General features: G+C 35.8%; 1 protein-coding gene across 1 annotated transcript; it reads right to left on the reverse strand.

The window, feature by feature from the left end:
• Nucleotides 1-4,548: 4,548 nt before the first annotated feature.
• Nucleotides 4,549-7,816, reverse strand: LOC117909779 (ankyrin repeat-containing protein At5g02620-like). The gene is made up of 6 exons (XM_034823831.1): nt 7,767-7,816; nt 7,543-7,685; nt 6,946-7,422; nt 6,618-6,767; nt 5,497-5,936; nt 4,549-5,341 (listed from the first exon to the last, which is right to left on the reverse strand). The coding sequence occupies exons 2-6, from the start codon at nt 7,661-7,663 to the stop codon at nt 4,739-4,741; spliced, it is 1,791 nt and encodes a 596-aa protein (XP_034679722.1). The 5' UTR covers nt 7,664-7,685; nt 7,767-7,816; the 3' UTR covers nt 4,549-4,738.
• Between the last annotated feature and the right edge of the window lie 16,284 nt (nt 7,817-24,100).

Below are 24,100 nucleotides of genomic sequence, written 5' to 3' on the forward strand. Positions count from 1 at the left end.
GCTTAGAATGGGTGGTTTAGTGAGGTAGCATTTGACTGCTTCAAATGTCTGCTTACACTCGTCTGTCCAACTGAACATGCTTATGCCAATAAGTGTGAAGAAGAAAAGTCTCAGCTTGTTTATGAAACAAGCTATGAAACGACCCAAAGCTGCGAGATGGATTGTGAGGCGTTGCAATTCCTTTTTGTTGTTTGGAGTGGGTGTTCTAAAGACAACCTTCACTTGATTTGGATTAACTTCAATTCCTCTTTGGGTTAGCATAAACCCTAACTTCCCTACACTGACACCGAAGACACACTTACCTGGATTAAGCTTCATTTTGTATGTTTGCATCAAACATAATGCTTCTTCCAAGTGTTGGACATGCTCAGCTCGGGTTTCACTCTTTACAACAATATCGTTAATGTGGACTTCCATAGTTCGGTCAATCAAAGACTTGAAGATCTTTGTCATTAGTCTCTGGTAAGTAGCGTCAACGTTCTTAAGCCTAAATGGCATGACTTTGTAATAGTACAGCCCTTATAGTATGACAAAGGTTGTCTTCTCCTCGTCTGGTTAGAACATAGGGATTTGGTGGTATCCGAAGAAGGCATCTAAAAAGGAAAGCATCTTATACCCAGTGGTGGCATCGAATATCTAATCTATCTAGGACAAGGGAAAGCTATCCTTTGGGCAGGCGTCATTCAGGTTAGTGTAATCAACGCAGAATCACCACCTTCCATCTTTCTTCAGGACTATCACCACGTCCGTCAACTAGTCCAAATATTTGACTTCTCTAATAAATTCGGCTACCAATAGTTTATCAATTTCCATCTGAATGATTTTTTGTCCGTCTGGATGAAAATGCCAGACCTTTTACCAAACAAGCAAAGAAGTGGGTGAGACGTTAAGCTTGTGGGACTCCACAGCCGGATGAATTACTGGCATATCCGCATGAGTCTAGGAAAATATGTCTTTATTGCGCTGAAGCATATTCCTTAGTAGTTCTAGTTCATCCTTAGTTCTAGTCCATCCTGGGTAAGTAAGGATCTAGTATAGGTGATTTGATCTGTGTCATGTGAGAGACATAGTGGTTGGAATGGATCAACTGTTGATGGATCTTTCTCCACCAGGCTTAGTAATTGCTATTGCTCCCTTGCATTTGATGGCTCTAGACGTGCCTCCTTGCTAGCTAGATGTTCGGACTCTAGCACCACTTGATAGCATTGGCACGCGACTAGCTAACTGCTAAGGAGATCAATTTGTCCTTCTTCGGTGAGGTAGCTCACCATTTGATGGTAAGTGAAAGGAATGACTTTCATTCTATGAAGCCATGCACGTCCCATAATGGCATTGAATGGAGACAAATTGTCGACCACCGAGAACCGCATGTTCAGTGTGACCGGATCAGCTTGGACGGGTAACACAATATCACCCAGGGAGGTTGTTGTAGCTCCATTGAATTCGGACAACAAATGTCATGGGTTCTCTAGGGCAGATGGTGAGTGACCCATTTGCTCGTAGGTCAACATTTACAAGAGGTTGGTTGAACTACTCGGGTCAACTAGGATTCTCCTTACGTCAAATCTGCATGCCCCTAGTATTATGATCAGGGCATCTTCCTGTGGTTGTAAAACCTGATTGACATCTACTAAAGGGAAGGTGATTGTATTATCCATTAGATGCATGCTTCCTTCTACGAAGGTGTGCTAAATGAAATTAATTTGTTCTCTTACAGAGGCTGCGCGGAGTAACCTTCACCTTTGCCACTTTGAGTTGTGATTATCATCTATTAGACCTTCGTGTATGTAGTTAATGACAACTCTGGGAGCTGACAGAGATGTAGGAGCTTGGACGGCTGCCTCTTGCGTCGTTTCTCTTTGTCCACTGGTTATGCAAACATACTATTTTAGGTGCCCGACCTTGATAAATTTCTCTACTAAGTAATGTAAACTCTTACATTGTTCGGTGGTGTGGTCATGATCCTTATGATAGGAACACCTTCTATTCCAGCCCCGTTTAGTCGGATCCATCTTAATTGGCTTCAACCATCTGAAGTCTGACAAGTCGCAGATCTGCAAGAAGAGTCTCTCATAGGAGATGCTAAGGGGGGTGAGTATCATTTGTTACTATTGCTGACTATTTCCCCTTTTGTTAGCTTACCTCGATTGGTTCGAAGGCTTAGGACTTTCCGCCTTATCATTCTTGGTCGGATGTTTAGTGACTAAGACTTGTTGAGAAGCTACTCGGACATCGTCTTCGAGCATAGAATACTTGTCCACTCGCCTGAACATGTCATCCACCGTCACAAGTGGCTTCTTTGCGAGGGACTTAAAAAATGGAGTGCCTAGGCTGGTGCTTCACTTAAAGATCTGCAAGATAACGTCTATACTGCAAGATTCAACTTGGAACACTACTTGCCCGAACCGCTTCATGAAGTCCCTTAGTGATTCATTCTCCTACAACTTGATGTTCTACAGGGTGCTTATGTTTTGCTTCTGGCGAGCGGAACATAGGTAGTGGCCTACAAAGGCTTCCGAGACATCCCAGAAAGTGTTCATGGAATTCTGCGGGAGACGATGGAACTATGAGAGAGCTTGGCCATGTAGGTTGGTTGAAAAAAACTTTGCATATTAGTGCATTATTCCCTATGTCGAGGGACATGAGCTGCCTAAAGTGCATGATGTGTTCAAATGGGTCGCTCATTCCATCATACATTGTGAATTTTGGCACTATGAACCCTCTAGGTAGCTCATAGTTAATAATATGGGGGCCGAACAGCTTGGTGAGCATGTCATCCAACCATCGACTGATAGAGTCGGGCGAAGCTCGCGTCATCGATACTTTCGCCTATTGTTGCTTTGGTAGCTAAAAGGATCATTCTGACGTACTTGTTGCAGTTGGGGAACCTAGATGGGCCCTCAAAGTTTCTGACATACATGGTTGCCCCTCCACGCCTGGTTCTTGAGGTCCTAGTTAGGCTCACATCGCATTAAATAAGTGTGACCTTTTGCCACACCTCATTTTCCTTGATGCCCAAGTAGAGTTGGTACCTTTGTTTGGCTGCGTTTGGCAAGCTGGTGAAGACTCCTCCTTGGATCGTCTCAAGTAGCTACCTGAGGAGAACTCTGTGCTTTCGGGGCAAGACGCCTCAATGGTTCATCTTAAGGTTGTTTGTCGATTATGAGTGTGTCGGATTTAAGAAGGGCTCGTTGCTAACATTCGAGCCCGCTTCATTCTCTTCTTTGAGCCGTTTTGTTTGACGAAGCAGAGTTTACATCTACTGCTCGTTTTCTCGTTGGTGTCTCTCCTTTCTTTCACGCCAGGTAAAATAATCTTCATCACCCATAGTTGATGATTAGTTTCTGGAGGGTGTTGACATCCTTAGTCTTTTCCATAGACAGTGCCAATGTTGGTGTTGTGCTAACTGGATACAGGTCCGTCTAGCTTCACTAGAGTCAGACATACTTCTTCCCAGCATAAAAAGGATGTCCGGACATGTGTTCTGAGCATGCCCCTCCAAAGCTTGAGTTAGGAATCAACAAGGATTAATCCACCTATTTTGAATGGCCTTGTATGCGCCTACCGTTTTCACGCTTCTTAAGGAGTTTTTATAGAGCATATGGCACCATCGTCACAATGTTGATTGTGCATTCATGCCTTTCTTGCGATGATGATTGCCATTAAAGCTGATTACAAGCCTTAATAAGGTAGTCAACGCCTTTACCTCATCATGGATTGGGCAATCATACCAAGCAAGAGCTGTTGATTAGTGCAATTTGCTTATTTTCTTGCAAAAATCTCGGACCATGTAGTTGACTGTGCATTTACGTTTTTCAATGTCGCTAATTGGTGTAATGACTAATTGACACTAGTTTTTGAATGTAAATATCATCTAATCCATCGCTCAAGCATCAAGTGTGATTAACCATTTGTTCAATGCCTAGAGACTTCGGCTTGGTTGGTTTGTCCATTTGGAAGTCTCAGTCGGCTTGGTCTGTCCATTCCGTTTGGTATTGAGGAAGAAGGAAATCTTTTGCCTCTTACGCCAGACAAAGCTCATCTTGGTTCAGATGTATCGATCCTAGATGAATTATCTGTTTACCTTGGACAACCAAAGGATCTTGAGTTTGGGAAGGACATGCAGAAGGAAGCCTCCCACACTTACTATGGGGCATAATCTCTCTTTTGATATTTTATTTAGCTTTATTTTGTGATCATCATATCTATGCTGGTCTATTTCTGAATTTTTAAACACGAACATTGCATCTTGTTTGAAAAAAAAAAAATTATTTGAAAGTTATGTTATTGATAAGACTTTCATAGGTTACAAGCATGATAAGGTTAAGTCATTGAGTGACTATATATGACCTTATAACTTTCCAAAAAAAAAAAATCCATAAATAATTCAGTAAGATAATTTACAAAATAAAATTTGTATTGACACTCTTTTTATGGTTAGAAAATAAACAAAGCTTTGCAAAATGTATCCAAAACTTAGAGACACTATTGTAAAGATGCATTGGTATAAATATATGGTGCATAGATGTTGTAGATGCAAATCAAATGTAAAGTAACTAGCAAATACTATTGGTATTGAACGTCCACTGAACTTAGAGAAGGTTCCCAAAGTGAAGTCTCTCAAACTTCATACATTTTTCTAAGCAATTCGAAACGCATAAAGTAGAAATACAATTAAATTACATCTACTTGAACCACAAATTTTACGGGACAAAACTACAATGATGAGGCCAGGATTTCACTGGTCAAACATGTGCTTTCTTGGCTCAAAGAGAAACCTAGAACCATATGTAGAATTGATTACATCTGCCAAGAGGGGATATTGCAGTGAAGCAAATAGAGAGACTGGGCCCGTGGCAAATAGAGCAATGAGAATAGGTACCCATGCGAAACCATGACGATAAACTATGAAAAAGGTTATGGTAAAAGTCACCATCATGGTTATAATAGAAACAAAGAGTGTTGTGAGGCCAAACATCAATCTAGAGGGTAATGAATGGAGGAAATCCTGTTCCGCATAGCGTGAGGTGAGGATGGATAAGAACATTAGGATTGAAGTTGAGGAGGTGAATAATGCTAGTCCATCTGACACCGCAAAAACCATTAACAAAATAGGAGTGTCTGTTTGCTGACTGTGACCACCTGGTACAGTGAAGGCTGCTGAAAAAACTACAGTGGCTATAAGAGTGGCGACAAGCATAGATTGAGCGGCTGTTTCCCGCATCCATTTCTCTCCATCCTTCATCAAGTCTCTGTGCTCCTCAGTGAACAAAGCCCAGGGTGTCTTACCTTGCCTGTTTTTCTTTTCTCTGTATGTAGGTTGCATGAGCTTTTCCACCTCCTAAAAAATAAGGAATTTGTAAGATAAATAATAAGATTTGAATACTAAGAGAAGGAATGTCTCCATTCCAAGGAAACCTATTTAGATCACAATAGCTCTGTTAAATTCTAAAGGCATATGGACCAAAAGGACTATGCATATGTTGTAATATTTACCTTAAACCACAATAGCTCTCTTTGCATTTGAAGGGCTGCTCCTGATATAATATTGAGCTCACTTGGATGTGCTAATTTTCCAACCAAATGCAGCATGTTGTTACCATTCTCATCCCTATATGTCATTATCATATCCTTAATTGAGCCTATCTCATATATAAGATTGAAGATTCTGTCTTGACGATGCAAAGCTGCAATATGGAATATACTCCTAGTTTGGCTATCTACTCTCCATATTAGATCAGGGTAGGAGTGAAGAAGCTCAGTGAGAAAGATGGTGTTCCCTAACTCTGCTGCTACAAATACAAGTCGATAAGGATCTCTGATCAGATCTGCAATCTTTGAGTCAGGTAGTTGTATAACCTGCTTCCAAAGGCATTTGACAAGTTTAAGGGCTTGCTCTTTCTTTGAAATATTGTGTCCCGCTTTCTTACCTGAAACTGTGAGTTAAAGAGAAAATTGTTGGATGGAATAACCATAAGAAAAATAATAACCACATTAGATACGTGTAATGGTGACCCTACATTCATGAATAACACAAACCATTGAACAATATTAGACAAATGGACAAGTCAGAAGGGAAAAAGAAAAAGAGGCTAGCATGGATGGTGAAAGATTACAGCTATAGTTAAGCTATTCATGTCATATGATGCATTATTTAGTGTTTGTCTGACTGCTAACTGCTAAAGAAACATACCCCACACAAATAATCTTGACCAACATCAACTTAGGAAGAAATATTAAATCAAAACTAACCAAAGAGAAGCCAGAAAAGCAAAAAATAAAACTATCAAGGACGGTTGTTCAAAATATAGATCATCTTCAAGACAGACTGCCTTCCATTGTGAGAGAAATGGAATATTAAGTGGATTTGGGTTAAAGTTAACTAATTTGGTATTGCAAAAGCCATACATGAGCTTGCTTGTCATCAAATATGGAAAGAGTAGACCCCAACCTGTAGCCTCCAAGTTGAAAGATAAACTGAACAAGTACGATACATCTTTCCCTGTCAATAGGGAGCTACCAGTTTATGATTGCCAACAGGGTTCCCTTAATTCTAACAAAGATGATTATTAATTAATAATTAATGTGCACAACACCACTTTCTGAAACCAACTTACTTGAATTAAAGAAAGTTGTCCATATTCCAATCCGAGTTTCACCAGAGAATGCAGAAGGCTTTCTAGCCAGAAGATGCAAAGCTGTCTCATAATTCCCATCTCTAATGGTCGCCAGCTTAGGGTGGGATTCCAATATAGCCAAGGCTACCTCTGCATGAATGAACAAAATATAAAAAAAAAATAATTTGCTACCTCTACTGGTGGAATATTATATAGTTCAGTGAAGAAGCCATTTCATGGAGATCCAGAAAAACTAAAATGATGAAAATCAAAACAACAAAGAACCAAAATAAAAAAAATAAAAATAAAAAAATAAAAGTTTAATTACCATATAGATCAGTACTGATGCAGGTATTAAGTATCCCAATCCAATCTTCATCCTTTAAATCTTGATGATTAGTCTGATTGTAGAGATACCACACCATCTCCCTATGTCCTAATAGAGCGGCCATATGGAGTGGCATCATTTGCTGATTACCCCGGATCATGGGAAGGTGATCATTCTTTTTCACCATGACCTCTGCAATTCTCACTGTTCCAGCTGCAGCAGCAAAACAAAGTGCAGTGTTCGAATTTTGATTCTGAAGTTCCAAGTCGTTTGGATCCATCAATCCCACCACCTCCTCAACAAAGTGAGTGCGTTTTGCTGCAGCTGCAATGTGGAGAACAGTGTCCAAGTTTCTTGTGATGCTTACACGAACGGCTGTTGGGTGTATTTCAAAAATACCTCTTGCAGTTTCCCAGTCGCCTTTCAATGCAGCTTGATAAAGGGGTATGCATACATTGAGATAGAAGGCTCTGTCTCCTGTTTATGTTTGAAGAACCAATATGCTACATACATCAATTCAGATAGCCAAAGAGGTGGCCTTCTAAGATTTAAGGATTGGAATTCATTAGAAAAGTGAACAAGAATAAGCTAAATTACCAGAAAGTGGATCTAGAGAAGGCGTCATGTTTTGAGGTGAAGTCAAAATCTCAATTTCAGATCCATTTGGCACTTGTGGGCTTGGGGTTGAAAGAACATCTGTTCCTGCTGCTGCCATCATGGGCAAAGGAGAAGGTTTACACCTGTAAGGCAAAAGAGATGTTCATGGAGTGTAAGTAAATCCAATTAAAAGCCAAAAAAAATAGTAAGGTTAAAGCAAGAACCTCAAGGATGAAACAGAGAGTGGAAAAGATCGGTGAAAGAAGAGTTTGCAATATCATGAGCTAATTCAAGGATTATATAATAAGGAATCTCTCTACCTCTTTTAAAGTCAACAAGGGTCATCTTAGAAAATGCATTATTTCTAAATTTAAAATTTTTATTTTTGTTGTATTTAACTGCCATTATTGACTGTAAGACATAGACTGATCGAAAAATCGATATTATATGTGGAAACATCCCACCAATCCAACCACCCCGATTTGATTAACGTTAATTTTGATGCATCCTAGCCATCAGGTCAACGACAAGAAGCAAGAAAAATAAAACCTGGGTGGTCTTCATAAAATCAATAGATAATGGCTAATGGCCAGGATGTTCCACCTAATTAATTCTTGTCATCTTCCTCTTGGCATGTGAACGCTTAAAATGTTTTTAGCACAATAGATAGATTAAAATTAGATAATAAACCATTTTTGTGTTATAAATAATACAACATTTCAATAGAATGAACGAATGTAAGTTTCTATGTTTGCTAAATTTTTTAAGTAGGGTAATGGAAAGAAATGAAATTGGAATGGGAAGGAAAGAGATGGGATGAATCAAAATTTGAATAAAAAAATTCATTAATATTTTTTTAGACGACTAAGAAATGGAATATGAACGAAATCAAGTGTTTTAAAGTGTTTATTAGATGGAGAGGAAAATAAATTAGGTGTATGATTTTATCATCATACTCTTACACAGAAATTTTTCATATTAACTATTATGGAGAAAAAAACAAGTTTTGTAATTGTAGAGAATGGAAAAAATTATAGTGCAAATGAATCAAACACATTTTTTGAACTTTATATTTATTTAAAAAAAATATAATAATTAAATCTTTGAATATTTGTAAAATTGAAGAAATTAAATTTATTTTTCTCTATTTTATTAATGAAAATTATTGGAGGCACAAAAATTTTTCTTTCTTTCTTTCTTTCTTTTGTTTTTATTATTGTTAAATTTAATTCTCTTGCAACAAAAGTTTAGTAAATATTGAGAAAATAAAGGCTAATCTTTAAAAGAGAAAACACCCAAGAGGGAGGGTGAATTGGGATTAAAAAAAAAAAATTAAACACAACAAAGTTAAGCACAAGAGAAGCAAATAAAAAAAGATAAAGTTAGACAAATCAAACTCATATTTTATAGTGGTTCGTCACTTCCTTACCTACGTTCACCCTTCTCAATCTCTTAACCGAGTGAGAGTTCCACTAACTTGAAGCTTCAACCAAGCTTCTAATCACTTTTACACTTGGATTCCGGCTCCAATGGGCTCTTACACAATCTATTCAAGTTTCAACTCACTTGAAGGCTTTAACACTCAATTGACAAGTATGAATCTCTTAACCTAGCTCAATAATGGCTCAAATACAACTCAAGGCTAAAATGAATCACAAAGGTGCACTAAAGAGCATGCAAATGGAGATTTAATGCACCAAGAAAAGAATGAGAGCTTTTAAGGCAAGAATAAGTAGGTAAACAAATAAATGCAGGTGTTCTCTTGCTCATAAATGAAGTGGAGCTCTCTATTTATAGGTTTCTAACCTCAGGAGCCAAAAAACCAAAAAACAACTTCAACCGTTCAAGTTGGGGGTCAATCAGTTCACTAGCCGTTGGAGCATTTAATGTTTAGCAGGTGACAACTACCATGACTGGAACTTGACCGGACCTCGACCGAGAAGGCAAATCCCTTGACTAGGAAGAAGAGGCTACTAGAAAAGAGAAATTATTTTTTCACCTCTTGATCGGGAAGAGGGAACCGATCGATCAGTACCCTTGCTAGTTGAGCCAGTTTGGACAATGCCTTGATCGGTTCACCATTTTTGGCTCGAAAACCCATCTTTTTTGGTCTTTTTGCTTCTAACACTTAGGCAAGGTCCTTAGGTAAAATTATATGCTAATTTGGAAACCTTTTGCCTAAGGTTCATTTGATAGAACTCGGATTTTGATGGAAATGCTCTCTCTACTTTCCTTACCCAATAACCATCTGGGGCCTTCTCAAATTTCATCATTCCCATGGACTGATCATCATACGTATCATAAGTGTTGGGGGCCTCAAAGTTCGTCTCTCTACTCAAGTCAATCTCGACATCCTTGAACACTCTAGTAAGGAAGCGACCATAGGGGAGTACGCGAGTCATGCTCTCGCAACATGAGATCATGTGCATCATCATCAAGTACCCCAAATGAATCCGTCTCCCAATCAGAATGGATTCAATAAAGAATGCCTCATAATAAGAGACCTCATCTCGATGTCCACCCCGTGGTAAAAAGATGGAGCACAACATATGGTGTAGCACTTTGCTGATGATTGTGAAGTTGTGTGCCGATGGTTTGCCTATCCCCTAGGCATCTGGAAGTCAACAAATCCTCTTAATAGCCTCTCTGGGCTAAAATCCTAGCACAACGGGCCACATCTTGGACCCATATACTTTGAGTCCAACCGAAGCAATATCGAAAATACAACAAATGCTCTCTAGGTCCAGACGAATCTCAACTCCTCTAATAATAGAAATAATTTTGCCACCATGCCATAAGTCGCCCTTGAGTAAAAAGCTCACACCAAAGTCAGGAAAATCGACTTCAAAACAATGACCACAAGCAACCAACCCATCCTAGTGAATAGACCCTCGAATCCGAAGTGCTGAAGTTGGGGAAAATTAATATTTCTCCCGGGAACTACTCGTCTTTGAGCAAAGTGTTGTTTGTACCGCTGGTAGTCCTCCACGGAACTGAAAAAGGCGGTGTCAAACCTCACCTTTCAGCATGCCTCTAGCTAAGACGACTCAGCTGGGCGCTTGCCCTATGCCTTAGAGGCAACGAACTCTCGCCTAGGAGCCATGTGGAAGAAAAAGAAGCTCGAGCAAGGGAGTGGTGGCTGGTAGAGAGAGAGAGACTCACACCTAAAACCTTGGGAGTGCAGAAATGGAAAGGAATCAAAGTTGAAGCTGACTGTGAAACACGAGAGGAAGATAAGGCGGCCCAAATCTGAAACCCTAGCATCCAATCTTCCTAAAATCCAATCCAAAGGCTTCAATTAGTCCAAAACGCACTGAGATCAGTCTCTAGAATCCAAAATCAGAGAAATCCTGAAGAAACAGAGGAGAATAGTACAGAAAATGAAGCGCGAGAGTCTTTTAATATCCACAAATCCCGATGAATCGGTCGACCAGACTAAGCTTGGTTGACCGCCTGGTCAACGCGGTCAACATTTTGACTTTTCAATTTTTGCGCACTTTCTCATTTTGTGATTCTCTCCCTGCCCTTTTCAGTTGAAATCCCCAATTTTTAATACCTAATGCCAAGGGAATTTTGAATTTTGGTCGAAATTTGACCATTATCTAAGTATATTTCCATATGATGCATATGACATGAAATTCATGCAATTAGAAGGTACATTCATCAAGAATTCATTAAGCAAACATTAGATCATAAAGAAATCACTCCTAGTTTTCTTTTAATATCAACAAATTGTTCATCACTTAGAGATTTTGTAAAAATATCGAGAAGTTGATCTTTAGTGCTTACAAATTCAAGTGTTATGTCACCATTTTGTGCATGATCTCTAAGAAAATGATGTCTAATCTTTATATGCTTAGTCCTAGAGTGTTGCACGGGATTTTTGATATACTTATGGCCCTAGTATTATTACATTTAATAGAAACATGCTCAAAATATAAATCAAAATCACTAAGTGTTTGTTTCATCCAAAGGATTTGTGCACAACATAAATTGGTTGTTATGTATTCGACTTCCACCATTGACAAAGCTATCGAATTTTGCTTCTTACTATGCCATGAGACAAGTGAGTGTCCTAAGAAATGACAAGTGCCACTAGTGTTTTTTTTTTTCAACCCTACAACCGAAAAAATCGGCATCCGAAACCAATTAATTCATGAGAATTTGGTCCCACTCAGGGCTTATTACTGCAGCAGGGATGAGAACCTCATTGTATATGGTTATATGCCATTGGGAATCCTGTCTACGCTTCTGCATGGGAATAGAGAGGCTGGCAAAACTCCACCAATTTGGGAAGCTAGATCTAGCATTTCCCTTGGAACCGCCCGAGGGATTGCCTATATCCACTCTCAAAGTTCTGCAAGTCCGCATGGAGACATCAAGTCATCAAAGGTGACAGATGCTCCCAAATTCTGCTGCAAACAATCCATTGCCTTTCCTATTTCCTACTGGCAGTGCTCCTCTCATTTCACCAAGAAGCGCATCTCTTCCCCACGTGTTTCAAAGCAGAGAACCAGCCTTTCTTCACTTTCTCTCCACTTTTGCTAGGGTTTCTCTTGCTTAGAATCCAAGTCCGAAAGCTATTCCTGAAGGTAGTTGACTTGGAGTTTGTGGAAGAATGAGGCATATCTTCTGTGGGAACTTCGAGTACGAGACAAGACAATCGGATTTGGAGCGTTAACCAGCCTTTCTTCACTTTCTCTCCACTTTTGCTAGGTTTCTCTTGCTTCGAATCCAAGTTCGAAAGGTATTCCTGAAGGTAGTTGACTTGGAGTTTGTGGAAGAATGAGGCCTATCTTTTGTGGGAACTTCGAGTACAAGACAAGGCAATCAGATTTGGAGCGTTTGTTCTCTAAATATGGAAGAGTCGAGCGTTTTGATATAGAATCTAGGTTTGCTTTTGTTCTGAGGATGATCGTGATGTTGATGATGCAATCCAAGGTCTTGACAATATTCCATTTGGTTATGACAAGCACAGGCTGTCTGTGGAGTAGGCCAAGGGTGAACGTGGCCGTCATCGGGAGGGTTTTTAAAATCTTTTCAATCACATCAAATTTAAACAAAATATAAGCAAAGTAAAGAGATAGAGTTTAGAGAATTCAAACTCGAGTTTATAGTGGTTCGGCACTTGCTTGCCTACGTCCACTCTCCTCAACCTCCTAACCGAGTGAGGGTTCCACTAACTTGAAGCTTCAACCAAGCTTCCAATCTTCTTACACTTGGATTCCGGCTCCAATGGGCTCTTACACAACCTCTTCAAGATTCAACCCTCTTAAAGGCTTTAACACTCAGATTGTTACAAGATATAATCACTCAACCTGGCTTAAAGATGGCTCAAATACAAGACAAAGCTAGGATGACAAACAAGAGTGCACTAAATGATATGCAAGCGGTGATTTAATGCACAATGAAATAAATGAGAGCTTCTTGATCAAGAATAGGTAGGTGGGCTTTGAATGCAAGTGTTCTCTTATAAAGAAATGAAGTGGAGCTCTCAATTTATAGGTTTCTAAGCTCGGGAGTCAAAAACAGCAAAAGGTAACCTCATCCGGTCGAGCTAGGGGTTGACTGGTTCACTAGCCGTTGGAGTATTTAATGCATGACAGGTTACCGTTGCCTCAACCGGACCTCGATCGGTCCTCGACCGGTAATAGAAACACCTCGACCGGGAAGAGAAGGCTACTGGGAGAAAGAAAAGATTTTCGACCTCCCTCGACCGGTAGACCGATTACTCAACTGGTTGAGCCTTTTTGGCCCCGAAAAACCTATTTTTTGATTCCTTTCTTTTCTAACACTTAGGCAAGGTCTTTAGGTAAATTATTAAGCCAATTTTGAAACATTTTGCCTGAGGCAAATTAGTTAAAAACTCGGGTTTTAATGAAATCAAATTTTTAAATAATAAACCGAGTTTTCTAAGATGCATGAAATGTATGAAAATCCTAAGTGCACTCATGCATTCATCTTACATTAGTTTCCTATGATTACAAGTCTTCCAAGCGTCTCGATCTTGTATCCATTTGGTCCTTTGATGAATTTTCGAGTTTATACCTGAGATTCTTAAACATTAAACCAATTAGTCACTTAACCATGGTTTGTTATCATCAAAACCCAATTAGGAGAACCCTTGTGCTAACATTAACGATACCGAAAAACTATTTCAAATGGAGACCTTTCTTGGCTTTTGATTTGTCATTTGATTAGGATAATAATTTATTGAAATGATTATTGTTCTTCTTTTTTTAAGCCCCAAAAAATAAATGAACAATAAACTAGACATTCTCAATCTAGTTTCTTTAACATATAAGGAAAGCATGATTTTGCATATGGTTAAGTATATGATATTTTAAAATAAACTGGCAAAAAGTAGTAATGTGGGGAAAAAATATACTTAGTATTGCATGATATTATATGGTTTAGTATAAATGATGCTTAAAATATATAATGACACAAGGAAAGCAAGAAGATTAAAGAAGGAAAACATCAACCGTTTGGATGATCTCGCTTTCAACTCAACTTGAATGCCATGAAGGTCTCTCTTAATATAGTTTTCATAATACTCTATTTTACTTATTGTATTACTAGTGACATATAGGAGGAAGTACTTACTTTGTCTGGATTATATTTTTATATTTATGCAATTGGACAAGTCTTTAGTGAATCATATTCTTAGGCAAATTTCACATAGTATGATTTAATACTTCATTAACTTTTTTTCCATTTTCAGCATACCTAAATGCCTATATATATATATATATATATTTCTTTATAAGGAACACTCGTTAGTTGTTAACTCCTATGTTATTTTCGCATAAAGAGGCTTTTAGGTAATGTGTGTCTCTTATTGTTGACTAAAAATATATGTCTTCACTTATTCTTTACTTAAAAAACAAGTGAAGAAAGAATAGAATATAACATAATAAGAAATCTAGTACATTGCTAATGATACTTAATAATGTATCATTACCTCACTAAAAATCAACTCAAAAGCAAATTATTGGTTTGATCAAGTTGTCTCCTAAAAATGGACTAAATTGACATTATTTTAGAATTTAGTAAAAATGATAGAAAAAACGAGGCAAATATTAAATTAAAATACTTGAAATTAAATTAAAATTAGTTGTCTAGTCCAAAAATATAGAATCAAAGTCTCCTATACCTAAAAATGAAAATTAGTTGTCTAGTCCGAAAATATAGAACCAAATTCCCCTATTCTTGAAAATGAAAAAAAAAAAAAATTCCAGTGAATGATAGGGTAAATTTTTTATGAGGAATGTATAGTTTTCTTTTCTCTCTTCCTCCCAAACCGGAAATAAATAAAGTTAATGGAATGAAAAGTTATTGTGATGCTTAATAAAATTTGATAAAATTAGATAAGTATCTAAATAATTTTTCATCTTGTTGGCTCTTGAATTTTATGCACCACGAAACCTTTACTAAGAACTCATCATACTGTATCGTATATTTATCAAGCACAATACAAGTTTTAAATTTTTATACTTCTCACCAACTTAGCTATCAAAGAAAATACAAGTGTTTAAAACTCAAACATCTTGAACGTATGTAACTTGGAACAATTCCTTTTATGGTCCAATTCCTTCATCTCTAGGAAGCTTAGTGTCACGGACTTAGTCGTTCACTAAGCTCGTGCAGCACTTAGGCAAGTCAAGATGCTTGATCTTGCTAAGTCAGCCTTGATCCCCAATGCTTAGCTTGCTCGGCTAAGACACTCGCGACTCGAAAGCTTAAGAAGCTTAGTAGGCAACTCCTTAAAGAATGGAAGCTCTTTATTGCTCAAAGAAGCCTTTACAAGTGTTTTGGATGCTCACTTGCTTGGTTAGGAAGTGATTTGGGTGGTGCCTTGGCCAAATGAGGCCCTCACCTATTTATAGGCACCAAGGGAACTCTCTAGAACCTTGGAGGGTTCCTTACAAATCAAGAATATTCTAGAACTCCCTACACTAATCTATGTACATCCTTATGTACAAGAAATCTCTAGAATTCTCTAAAAAGCTCTGGACTTCTCTCATGCCTTCCACCATAGTGTAGAGATGTGTGGACATCTCTAGGCATTTCTAGAACCTTCCACACTCTTCCCACCAATGGCTTAGTGTAGATGGCTCCAGGAGTCTTCAGAAGCTTCCCTCCTCCTATATAAGCCCATGGGGAGGGTCATTTGAAGCATCCTGTGACACTCTCCCCCACCGATGCCGTCGACGTCCTCGTCGTTGCCTTGTTCTGAAACCTCTCGATGTGTTTCCAGAACTTTCTCAAGGCATCCGCATGTTCCCAGCTTACCTGCCTCTTGGGTAGTCCTTTCCATCGGACTAGATACTCTATCACAGGAGGGACCCCTTGTCTCCTGGTGACCCGTTCAGCCAGGATATTCTTCACCTCCTTCTCCCGTGAGGCTCCAGATGGATGCAGACCCGTGCACTTTCGATGCTTAGAGTGCTGCTTCCTCTTACCCATTGAGTTCACCTTTCCCTTGGTGACCTCTTCCATGTGTGTGCGGGCTACCTCAGCTCGCTCCCCTTTTTCCTCCTTTACTTGCACCCCTGCTAGTAAGGAGGTCTTAGGCGTACTAGGCTTCGGGTTGAATTGGAGGGCACCTAGTAGCTGCATTGAGCCCATATGTGCTTCGTCCTCCTGCTCCCTCTCCTCGATCATGGCACTAAGCGCCTTCCTCTTTGGACAATCCCGTGCCCAATGTGGTCCGTCACATAGGAAGCATTTGATTTTAGGCGTGAACTCCTTCCTTTCCGCCTTACCCCTTCCTTCTTGGACGTTAGGCGCCTTGCCTGATCCCTTTTTAGGAGCATTGTGGTCCCTTGGAACCTCGTCTCCCCCACCCATGGCGTGGCTACCCTCGAAAGGCTCATCCTTGGGGAGTCTCCCCTTCTATAATCCACCAGGGACTCGGCTACTGCTATGGCCGTGGCTAGGTCTTGGACACCACGCCTCCTCAACTCTTGCTCGGCCCAGCTTTGCAGGTTGTCCATGAAGTTGAATAGCAATTCCTCCCCAGTTATGTTAGGAATCTCAAGCATGAGTGAAGAGAATTCCTTGACATAGTCGCGTATTGAGCCTGTGTGCTTGAGACGCCTCATGTTTTTCCTAGCCAGGTAAGCCACGTCCTCGGGGTAGAACTGCCTCTTGATCTCCCTCTTGAAGTCCTCCCACGTCTCTATGGTGCAAATGCCTTTCTCCATATCGGCAAACCTTCGACGCCACCATAAAGTAGCTGTGTCAGTAAGGTAGAGGGTTGCAGTTCTCACCTTAGCCGCCTCATCCGTCAATGCGATAGCTTCGAAGTATCGCTCCATATGCCATAAGAAGTTATCCAACTCTTTGGCATCCTGTTTGCCACTAAACCCATGTGGCTTCGGCACCTCCACCCTAGATGCCTCATGTGTGGCCATGACCCGTGCCGACACAGCGGCCTTGTAGATGGCCAACTCCTGCCTAATTTCCTGGTCTCGGGACTCCATCCGAGTGGCCAAGGCCTCTATCCTTGACTCCATGCTAGCAAGCATGCTCAAGACCTTTCCTTGGAAGGACATGAACTCCTCGTGTGACACTGGCTGAACTTGTGAGACTTGCACCCCCTCACGAAGGTCTTGGATCTGCTCCCTTAGATCCTCTAAGCCCTTCTCCATGCCTTGCTAGATCAAGTCCAACCCCTCTCGAGTGTCCGCCATGGCTAGCTCCACCTTGGCTAGCCTTGCCTCCATGTTGGCAATGGCATCACGAGATTTATCCTTCTTGCCCCTGCCCCGTGCAGTAGGCTCGGTCTCCCTCCCATGGGTTTGCTCGCTACTCTCCTCCACGTTAGAGCCCGACATGCTTCCTTTGATATGCCCACCTCTTAACCGTGCTCTGATACCACTTGTCACGGACTTAGTCGTTCACTAAGCTCGTGCGGCACTTAGGCAAGTCAAGATGCTTGATCTTGCTAAGTCAGCCTTGATCCCCAATGCTTAGCTTGCTCGGCTAAGACACTCGCGACTCGAAAGCTTAAGAAGCTTAGTAAGCAACTCCTTAAATAATGGAAGCTCTTTATTGCTCAAAGAAGCCTTTACAAGTGTTTTGGATGCTCACTTGCTTGGTTAGGAAGTGATTTGGGTGGTGCCTTGGCCAAATGAGGCCCTCACCTATTTATAGGCACCAAGGGAACTCTCTAGAACCTTGGAGGGTTCCTTACAAATCAAGAATATTCTAGAACTCCCTACACTAATCTATGTACATCCTTATGTACAAGAAATCTCTAGAATTCTCTAAAAAGCTCTGGACTTCTCTCATGCCTTCCACCATAGTGTAGAGATGTGTGGACATCTCTAGGCATTTCTAGAACCTTCCACACTCTTCCCACCAATGGCTTAGTGTAGATGGCTCCAGGAGTCTTTAGAAGCTTCCCTCCTCCTATATAAGCCCATGGGGAGGGTCATTTGAAGCATCCTGTGACATTAGGGTCTACTTCACATGATTTTGAAAATTGTTTTTAAAACTAATTTTTAAGTGGAAAACTTAAAAATAATTTTTTGGAATTTTTCTAAATAAGGGTGGTTGACAAATTATTTTTTAAGAACAATTTTTAAAGAAAAACAAAAATGAATACTTGAATCATTTGGATAAATAAATTTTAATTATTTTTAAAATGATTTTTTATTGTTATTTTATATAAAATAAAATAAAATTGTTATTTCAATTTATGCATAAAATTAAATTTAATTCAAGTGTTAATAAAAATAATTTTGTAATTAAATAGATTAAAATATAAATATGTATTGGTAAAATATGAATAATAAATATTTTTTTAAGTAAAATATGGATAGTAAAAGTATATTAAAATAATAAATTATATTTTTAATGAAAAATGATACTATTTAGGCATGTATTATAACATATACATATTAATATCTTTATAAAAATATAATTAATTTTTTAAAAAATAAATAATAATAATAATTTAAAACAAAAAATGATTATTTTTAATTTTTAATATACAAGTAAGTTAAGTTTTTCATTATATAATTTTAATATTCAATTATAGTTACAGTATTTTGCATTAGTTTTTGTTCAATGTTTAATTAATTGGATCAGTTTTGTAATTCTAAATTAGTTTTAAAAATAGTATATTCATTAAAGAATCTACAGTATTAAGTTTTGTTTAATTCAATATCACTTGATTTTGAATTTATTTACCTAGTAAGATACAAAAAATTATAGTTTCTCGGTAGAGGATGAATAGTTCAATCATGACTCACTCTAAACCTACTATTTTGTGGTACTACTTGGATCTATTTTTGAGATACAATTTATTTTTAGAAATTAATAAGCTTATTATTTTGAAGTCTATTTATTTAGTGATAAATTTAGAAAAAGTAGTTATGTTAGTAGCAAAATAACAAAGTCATTTTTGACTTGGTTTAGTTTATAAAGTTTTTAGTGGTAATTGGGTTTTTTTTTTTTAATCTCCAAATAATTTTCTAAAATTAATAAATTTATTAATAAATTCAACACATTAAGTCATTCTATATTTGGAATGAATCCAAATTTTCTAATATTAATTGATTTAGTATTTAAGTTTCAAAATTTCTTTTAAAAATTGTAGGATATGTTAATGAATCAAACACATTAACTCTTACTTAATTTAGAGTTTATTTACTTAGTAAAATAATTATGAAATATACTAGAAAAGTCATTCAAAATGAGTTCAAATCATGACATTTTAATTTTAATTGGATTACTTTTGAGTTTCTCAATTTTCTAGTATTAATTGAATTGACTTTTAAGTTTTAAGTTTTTTTTAAAAAAAAAAAATTGTAAACTTTAGGTATTAAGTATCAGTTAATTCAGAATTTATTTGTCTAATGCAAAATTTTTGAGAAGTTAAAGAAATTTGTTTAGAAAAAACATGTATAACTCAAATAGATTATATTTGAAGATTTTGAGTATTGGGCAGTATACTATTTTAAAAATAGTTGTTTTTAGAAAATTGTTCTTTATTTTTTATTTTTAAAAATTATTTCCATATAACAACAATTAAACAATGTATATAAATTTTTAAAAATGATTTTTATTTTTAAAATAAAAAACTATCTTTAAATCATATGGTCAAATAAGAAAGAAAAATTAAAAATGAATATATATATTCTCATTCCCCAACTCTCGTTGGATTGGAATAGAGCCTAAAATGGTGTAGGGACTAAAAGATGAAAGGATGAATTGGCCCAGTGGACTATGGAAATGGACAAGTGGTTGGGCCCGTTTGTCGGGTCCAGAGCTTCTACGATGGGTGACCTTTTGATTCACTCTTGAGGCCCGTTTAGATTAGCCTTCAAGAAGGTGTAAGTCTTTTAATTTTTTGTTTTTTAAATTAAGTTTTATGAGAGTTTTTATATTTATTTATGAAAATTTATTAAAATTAAATAAAAAATTTAAATATTTGATGAATTAAAAATCTTATCATTCATTCATACAGTGACGTTTTGATTAATTGAATGTAAGAAAAGTTTAATTTCATAAAAAAAATCCAGTGATAATCAAAATCAAATTTGATATAATTGAATATTTTTATTGATTAACTTCCATTCTAGAATTAATTTGGATGGTTATCGTGTATTTTATTTGCAGCATGTACAAGTATGATTATTCTCTTGGTTATTTTCTGAAAAATAAAAGATAAAAGTGTAATTTTGCTAATATGAGATGGATATTGCCCAAAACCATAAGATTGGATAGAAATTCTATGTTATATGTGGCCTTTAACACAAACCCACATTAGTAGTACTCCTTGGCCTCAAACAAAGGAATAAGGGTAAAAATATAATTAATAATAAATAAAAAAATTTCTACCTTAAAAATTTTATTGGGCCTAAAGTTTAGAATAAGAATTGAAATTATAACGTAGTCAATCCACTCAAATCAATTCAAAGCAACCTCAAAAGACTAAGTTTGATTTGATTTTCTAATAAAAATTTGGTCGGTTTGAACATTGCTAGTATGAATCAACCAAGTTAATTTGATCAAGTTTTCTCGTAAAATTGACTCAATTGGCCTTATTTTTAAATTTAGGTAGAAGGAAAGCAACATAAGGTAAACATCAAATTAAAATCCTAAAAAAATGAATATTCATTGTCTAGTTGAAAAATTATAAAAATATTTGTTCTATTAAAGATAAAAAAATCTTTAAAAGCTATGAAAAGACTAAAAGTTTTAATTGCTTCCAGAGGGTGTTTGGTTTTTTGGCTTTTTGTTGAAAGTAATATGTTTTTAAAATTTAGGTAGTTTGTTTTTCTACTTTTTTCATGACTTATTATAAACTTTTTACTAAATAAAAAAAGTCAAAATATTTAACTTTTTATAAATGGAAAAGATAACATATTGGTTTTTCTTTACTTTTTAATATTTAATAGAAATAAAATATTACAAAAAAATCATAATATTTAACACTATTAAGTATTAAGTTTCTATTTATAATTAAGTAAAACAAACAAATACCACCTTAGAGTGTGTTTTGGAGTGATTTTAGAAAATATTTATAACATTTTTAATACTTAAATAACAAAAAATTCAAGTGTTAGAAAGATTAAAAACACTGCTTAAAATCACTACCAAATAAACTTTTAAAGTAACAATAAATCAAAAGTATGTCAAAATATTTTGAGACTCTTCACTACTATATAATATATCAATAGTTAGGGTCATGAGTATATTCTTTATACAAAGTATAAAGAAATTAAAATTTTTAGGGTATTTTACATGTTTATTGATTTGTGCTAAGTCGTTAATTAAAATGGCTTGTGATAGAAACCATCAATCAAATATACCTACCATCAACCAAATGAACTCATTTCCTACTCCACAAATTCCGGTCCACACAACTTTAGTTAGAAAAGTTAATTTGATAGATTAAATTACTTGGCCCTTGACTTTAAAGGCTTTACAAACTTTAATTGGTCTTCTCCTAGTGTGCCAGCTTAAAATTCCTCTATAGATCTGAAAAGAAAGACTTAAAAGCATATTTGAAAGACTTCATGTCAAATTATTATTTAATTTTAGTCATAGTAACAAAAAGTACTACAAGGCAAAATGCATTGTCAGTTACTATTTAAGGTTATTTTTTAATTATAAACTATAAGCACAAAGTAAAAAGAATAATTAAAAGGAACAAATTATTAAAGATAGCTTCATCACATACTTTTTTTTTTTTTCTTTTTGGTTCTATTGGAAAAGCTCAGAATCATGCACAATTATGAAATTTTATTACCTGGATAATACTTTTTTGGTTGCTCCCAGTATTGCACTTTATCTTCTTTCAAACCTCATCTATTATATTTTTGGAAAAGGGGAAAATTGTGAAACATGTTCTTGGTGATAAGGATATGGGATTAGTGAATAACTCATTAATTAATCAATATTTAAGATTGTTTTATCTCCAAAGGTTTTTCTTTTTCCATTAAATAAGAGATGTTAATTTTAATAAAATCAAGACACATCCAATTATTGAGTTATTAGTGATTGTTAGAGGTGATTAAAGATAGTTAGTCTCTTTCACAGAGAACTAGATAAGCTTGACAGATAGAAAGTTGTTGGCTTACGAAAAGTAAGCATTGTGGGATAGTTAATCATTCGGTTTGGCATGCGTTTAGAGGTTAACAAAAAGTGATTGCTTTCTAACGGTTGCTTTCTAACGGGAAATAATTTACAAAGAAGTGAGTCATGCATTCATAATTCTGAGTTGTTGTAGATTAGTGTTTTTGAATTATTGTACACATTGCATTGTTGCTTATGTAAAGTTGAAGATATACCTACTTTTCAAAGTTAGAGTTAATTTCATTTCCATTCTCTCATTTTTAAATTAAATCCACTTAATCACTATTTATTTGAAATTTGGTCAAATACCTCTTTTACCCTTTTCATTTATTAATTTTATTTATCTATCCATTGATTTAAAGTAAGAGAGGTATTTAATGCAATTTCAAACTAATAATGACTAAACGTATTTAATCAAAATTAAAAAAAAAAAGAGTGAAATTAAACCTTTATAGCCATGCCCAACATGTATTTTTTATATTTGTGCTTCTAGTCAACCGGCTTGTTGCACAATCAACTAGGCTTATGGAGGTAGGTTTAGTATACATTTTCAGTCCATTACCTATAATTTAAGCTTTTAGTCCAATTTAATGATCCTAAAGCTAGATATCATGTCCCCTTATGAGCAAAATTGGTTTGGTTTTATCATCACCTTACATATTTCCTATGTTCAACTATTTGCCAAAGGCCAAAAGCAACTTTTTTCTTTTTTCTTCTATTTATTTTTATTTTTTTTCCCAAAATAGACTTTCTTTTTTTTTTTTTTTTTGGCAAAAGCTATTATCATTTTCTTTAAATAATCAATGAAAAATTGTACTACTAAAACACAATTTATTATACCTTTTTAAGCTCATCTATATCTTTTTTGAAGAAGAGGAAACATACCTCCTCAATAGAAAAAAGATATGAAATCTCATCTACTAAACACCCATTATTTTACCTACAAATATCCTTCCTTATATAGCTTATACAAGAGGTATGGATACTTTCAACAATTAGAAATGTTTTATGTTCGTGGTAGTGCATTATATCGTAAATTTAATTAAAAGAACATTGTCAGTGATACATTTGAATATACTCTTTGTATTCATTGAATGTCTCGCCATTTGTATTTATGATGGTGATGAGTCAGGGAACTTATTGGGGCACAAAGATATCTATATTCATCATAAAAATTCCATCAATGGTTCATCATATCTTTCTTATAATTATCTAAATATAAAAGAGAAAATCACATTTGTATAGAAAGTATCAAATTAAACAACAAAAACATAAACAATATTGTTAAAAAAATCAAGGAAAAATTTTCAAAAGAATTTAAAAAATAGCAAGTATATAACTAGAATTTTTTTCTAATAATTTTAATAATTTTTTTTTTTATAAATTTTCAAATAATTTAATAATTTCTCTAATAAAATTTATGAGTTTTTCAAATAAATAAATATAAAATTAATTGAAAGTGATGGAAAATTTTTACTTAAAAATTATCTACTATATAGTAAGATGGTAAAATGAGGGTAGCACCATGGCTATGAGCCTTGGTAGTTAATGTACATTAGGTCACATTAAGTGAAATATAAGTAGTTAATAAAAGTTTAATATCTATAATGATGTATAGTTAATGTACATTTCTCCCATTTTTATATTATCAACATATCTGGAGGCAGTCTCGGAAATGAATACCCAGTGAAGACATAATTATGAGCTACATTGGTCTTGATGTATTGGTTCGGATCGATATGCAAAATATAATAATTAGAAAGTTTAAATTATTAGAAAATATGTATAATCAAAATAAGGTAAAAAAAAATTAATAAAATAAAATTTTCCCCCAACTAATATTGTTTAAATATTTATAAAAGCATTAATTGATTTCCTAATATAATTAAATTTTAAAATATTATAAGATAAAAATTTGTATGATATGATAAATTTAAAATAATTCAAGAATAAATATAATTTT

The sequence above is a fragment of the Vitis riparia genome, unplaced genomic scaffold (genome assembly GCF_004353265.1).
Source record: "Vitis riparia cultivar Riparia Gloire de Montpellier isolate 1030 unplaced genomic scaffold, EGFV_Vit.rip_1.0 scaffold349_pilon_pilon, whole genome shotgun sequence".
Taxonomy (NCBI): domain Eukaryota; kingdom Viridiplantae; phylum Streptophyta; class Magnoliopsida; order Vitales; family Vitaceae; genus Vitis; species Vitis riparia.

Bases quoted from the DNA above. Each gene is read 5' to 3' on its own strand.
- LOC117909779 (XM_034823831.1), bottom strand. From the start codon at position 7,663: ATGATGGCAGCAGCAGGAACAGATGTTCTTTCAACCCCAAGCCCACAA. The intron at 6,768-6,945 runs GTAATTAAACTT...TCATTCATGCAG, and splicing joins CATCAGTACTGATCTATATG to AGGTAGCCTTGGCTATATTG. The intron at 5,937-6,617 runs GTAAGTTGGTTT...TTTAACTCACAG, and splicing joins GACAACTTTCTTTAATTCAA to TTTCAGGTAAGAAAGCGGGA.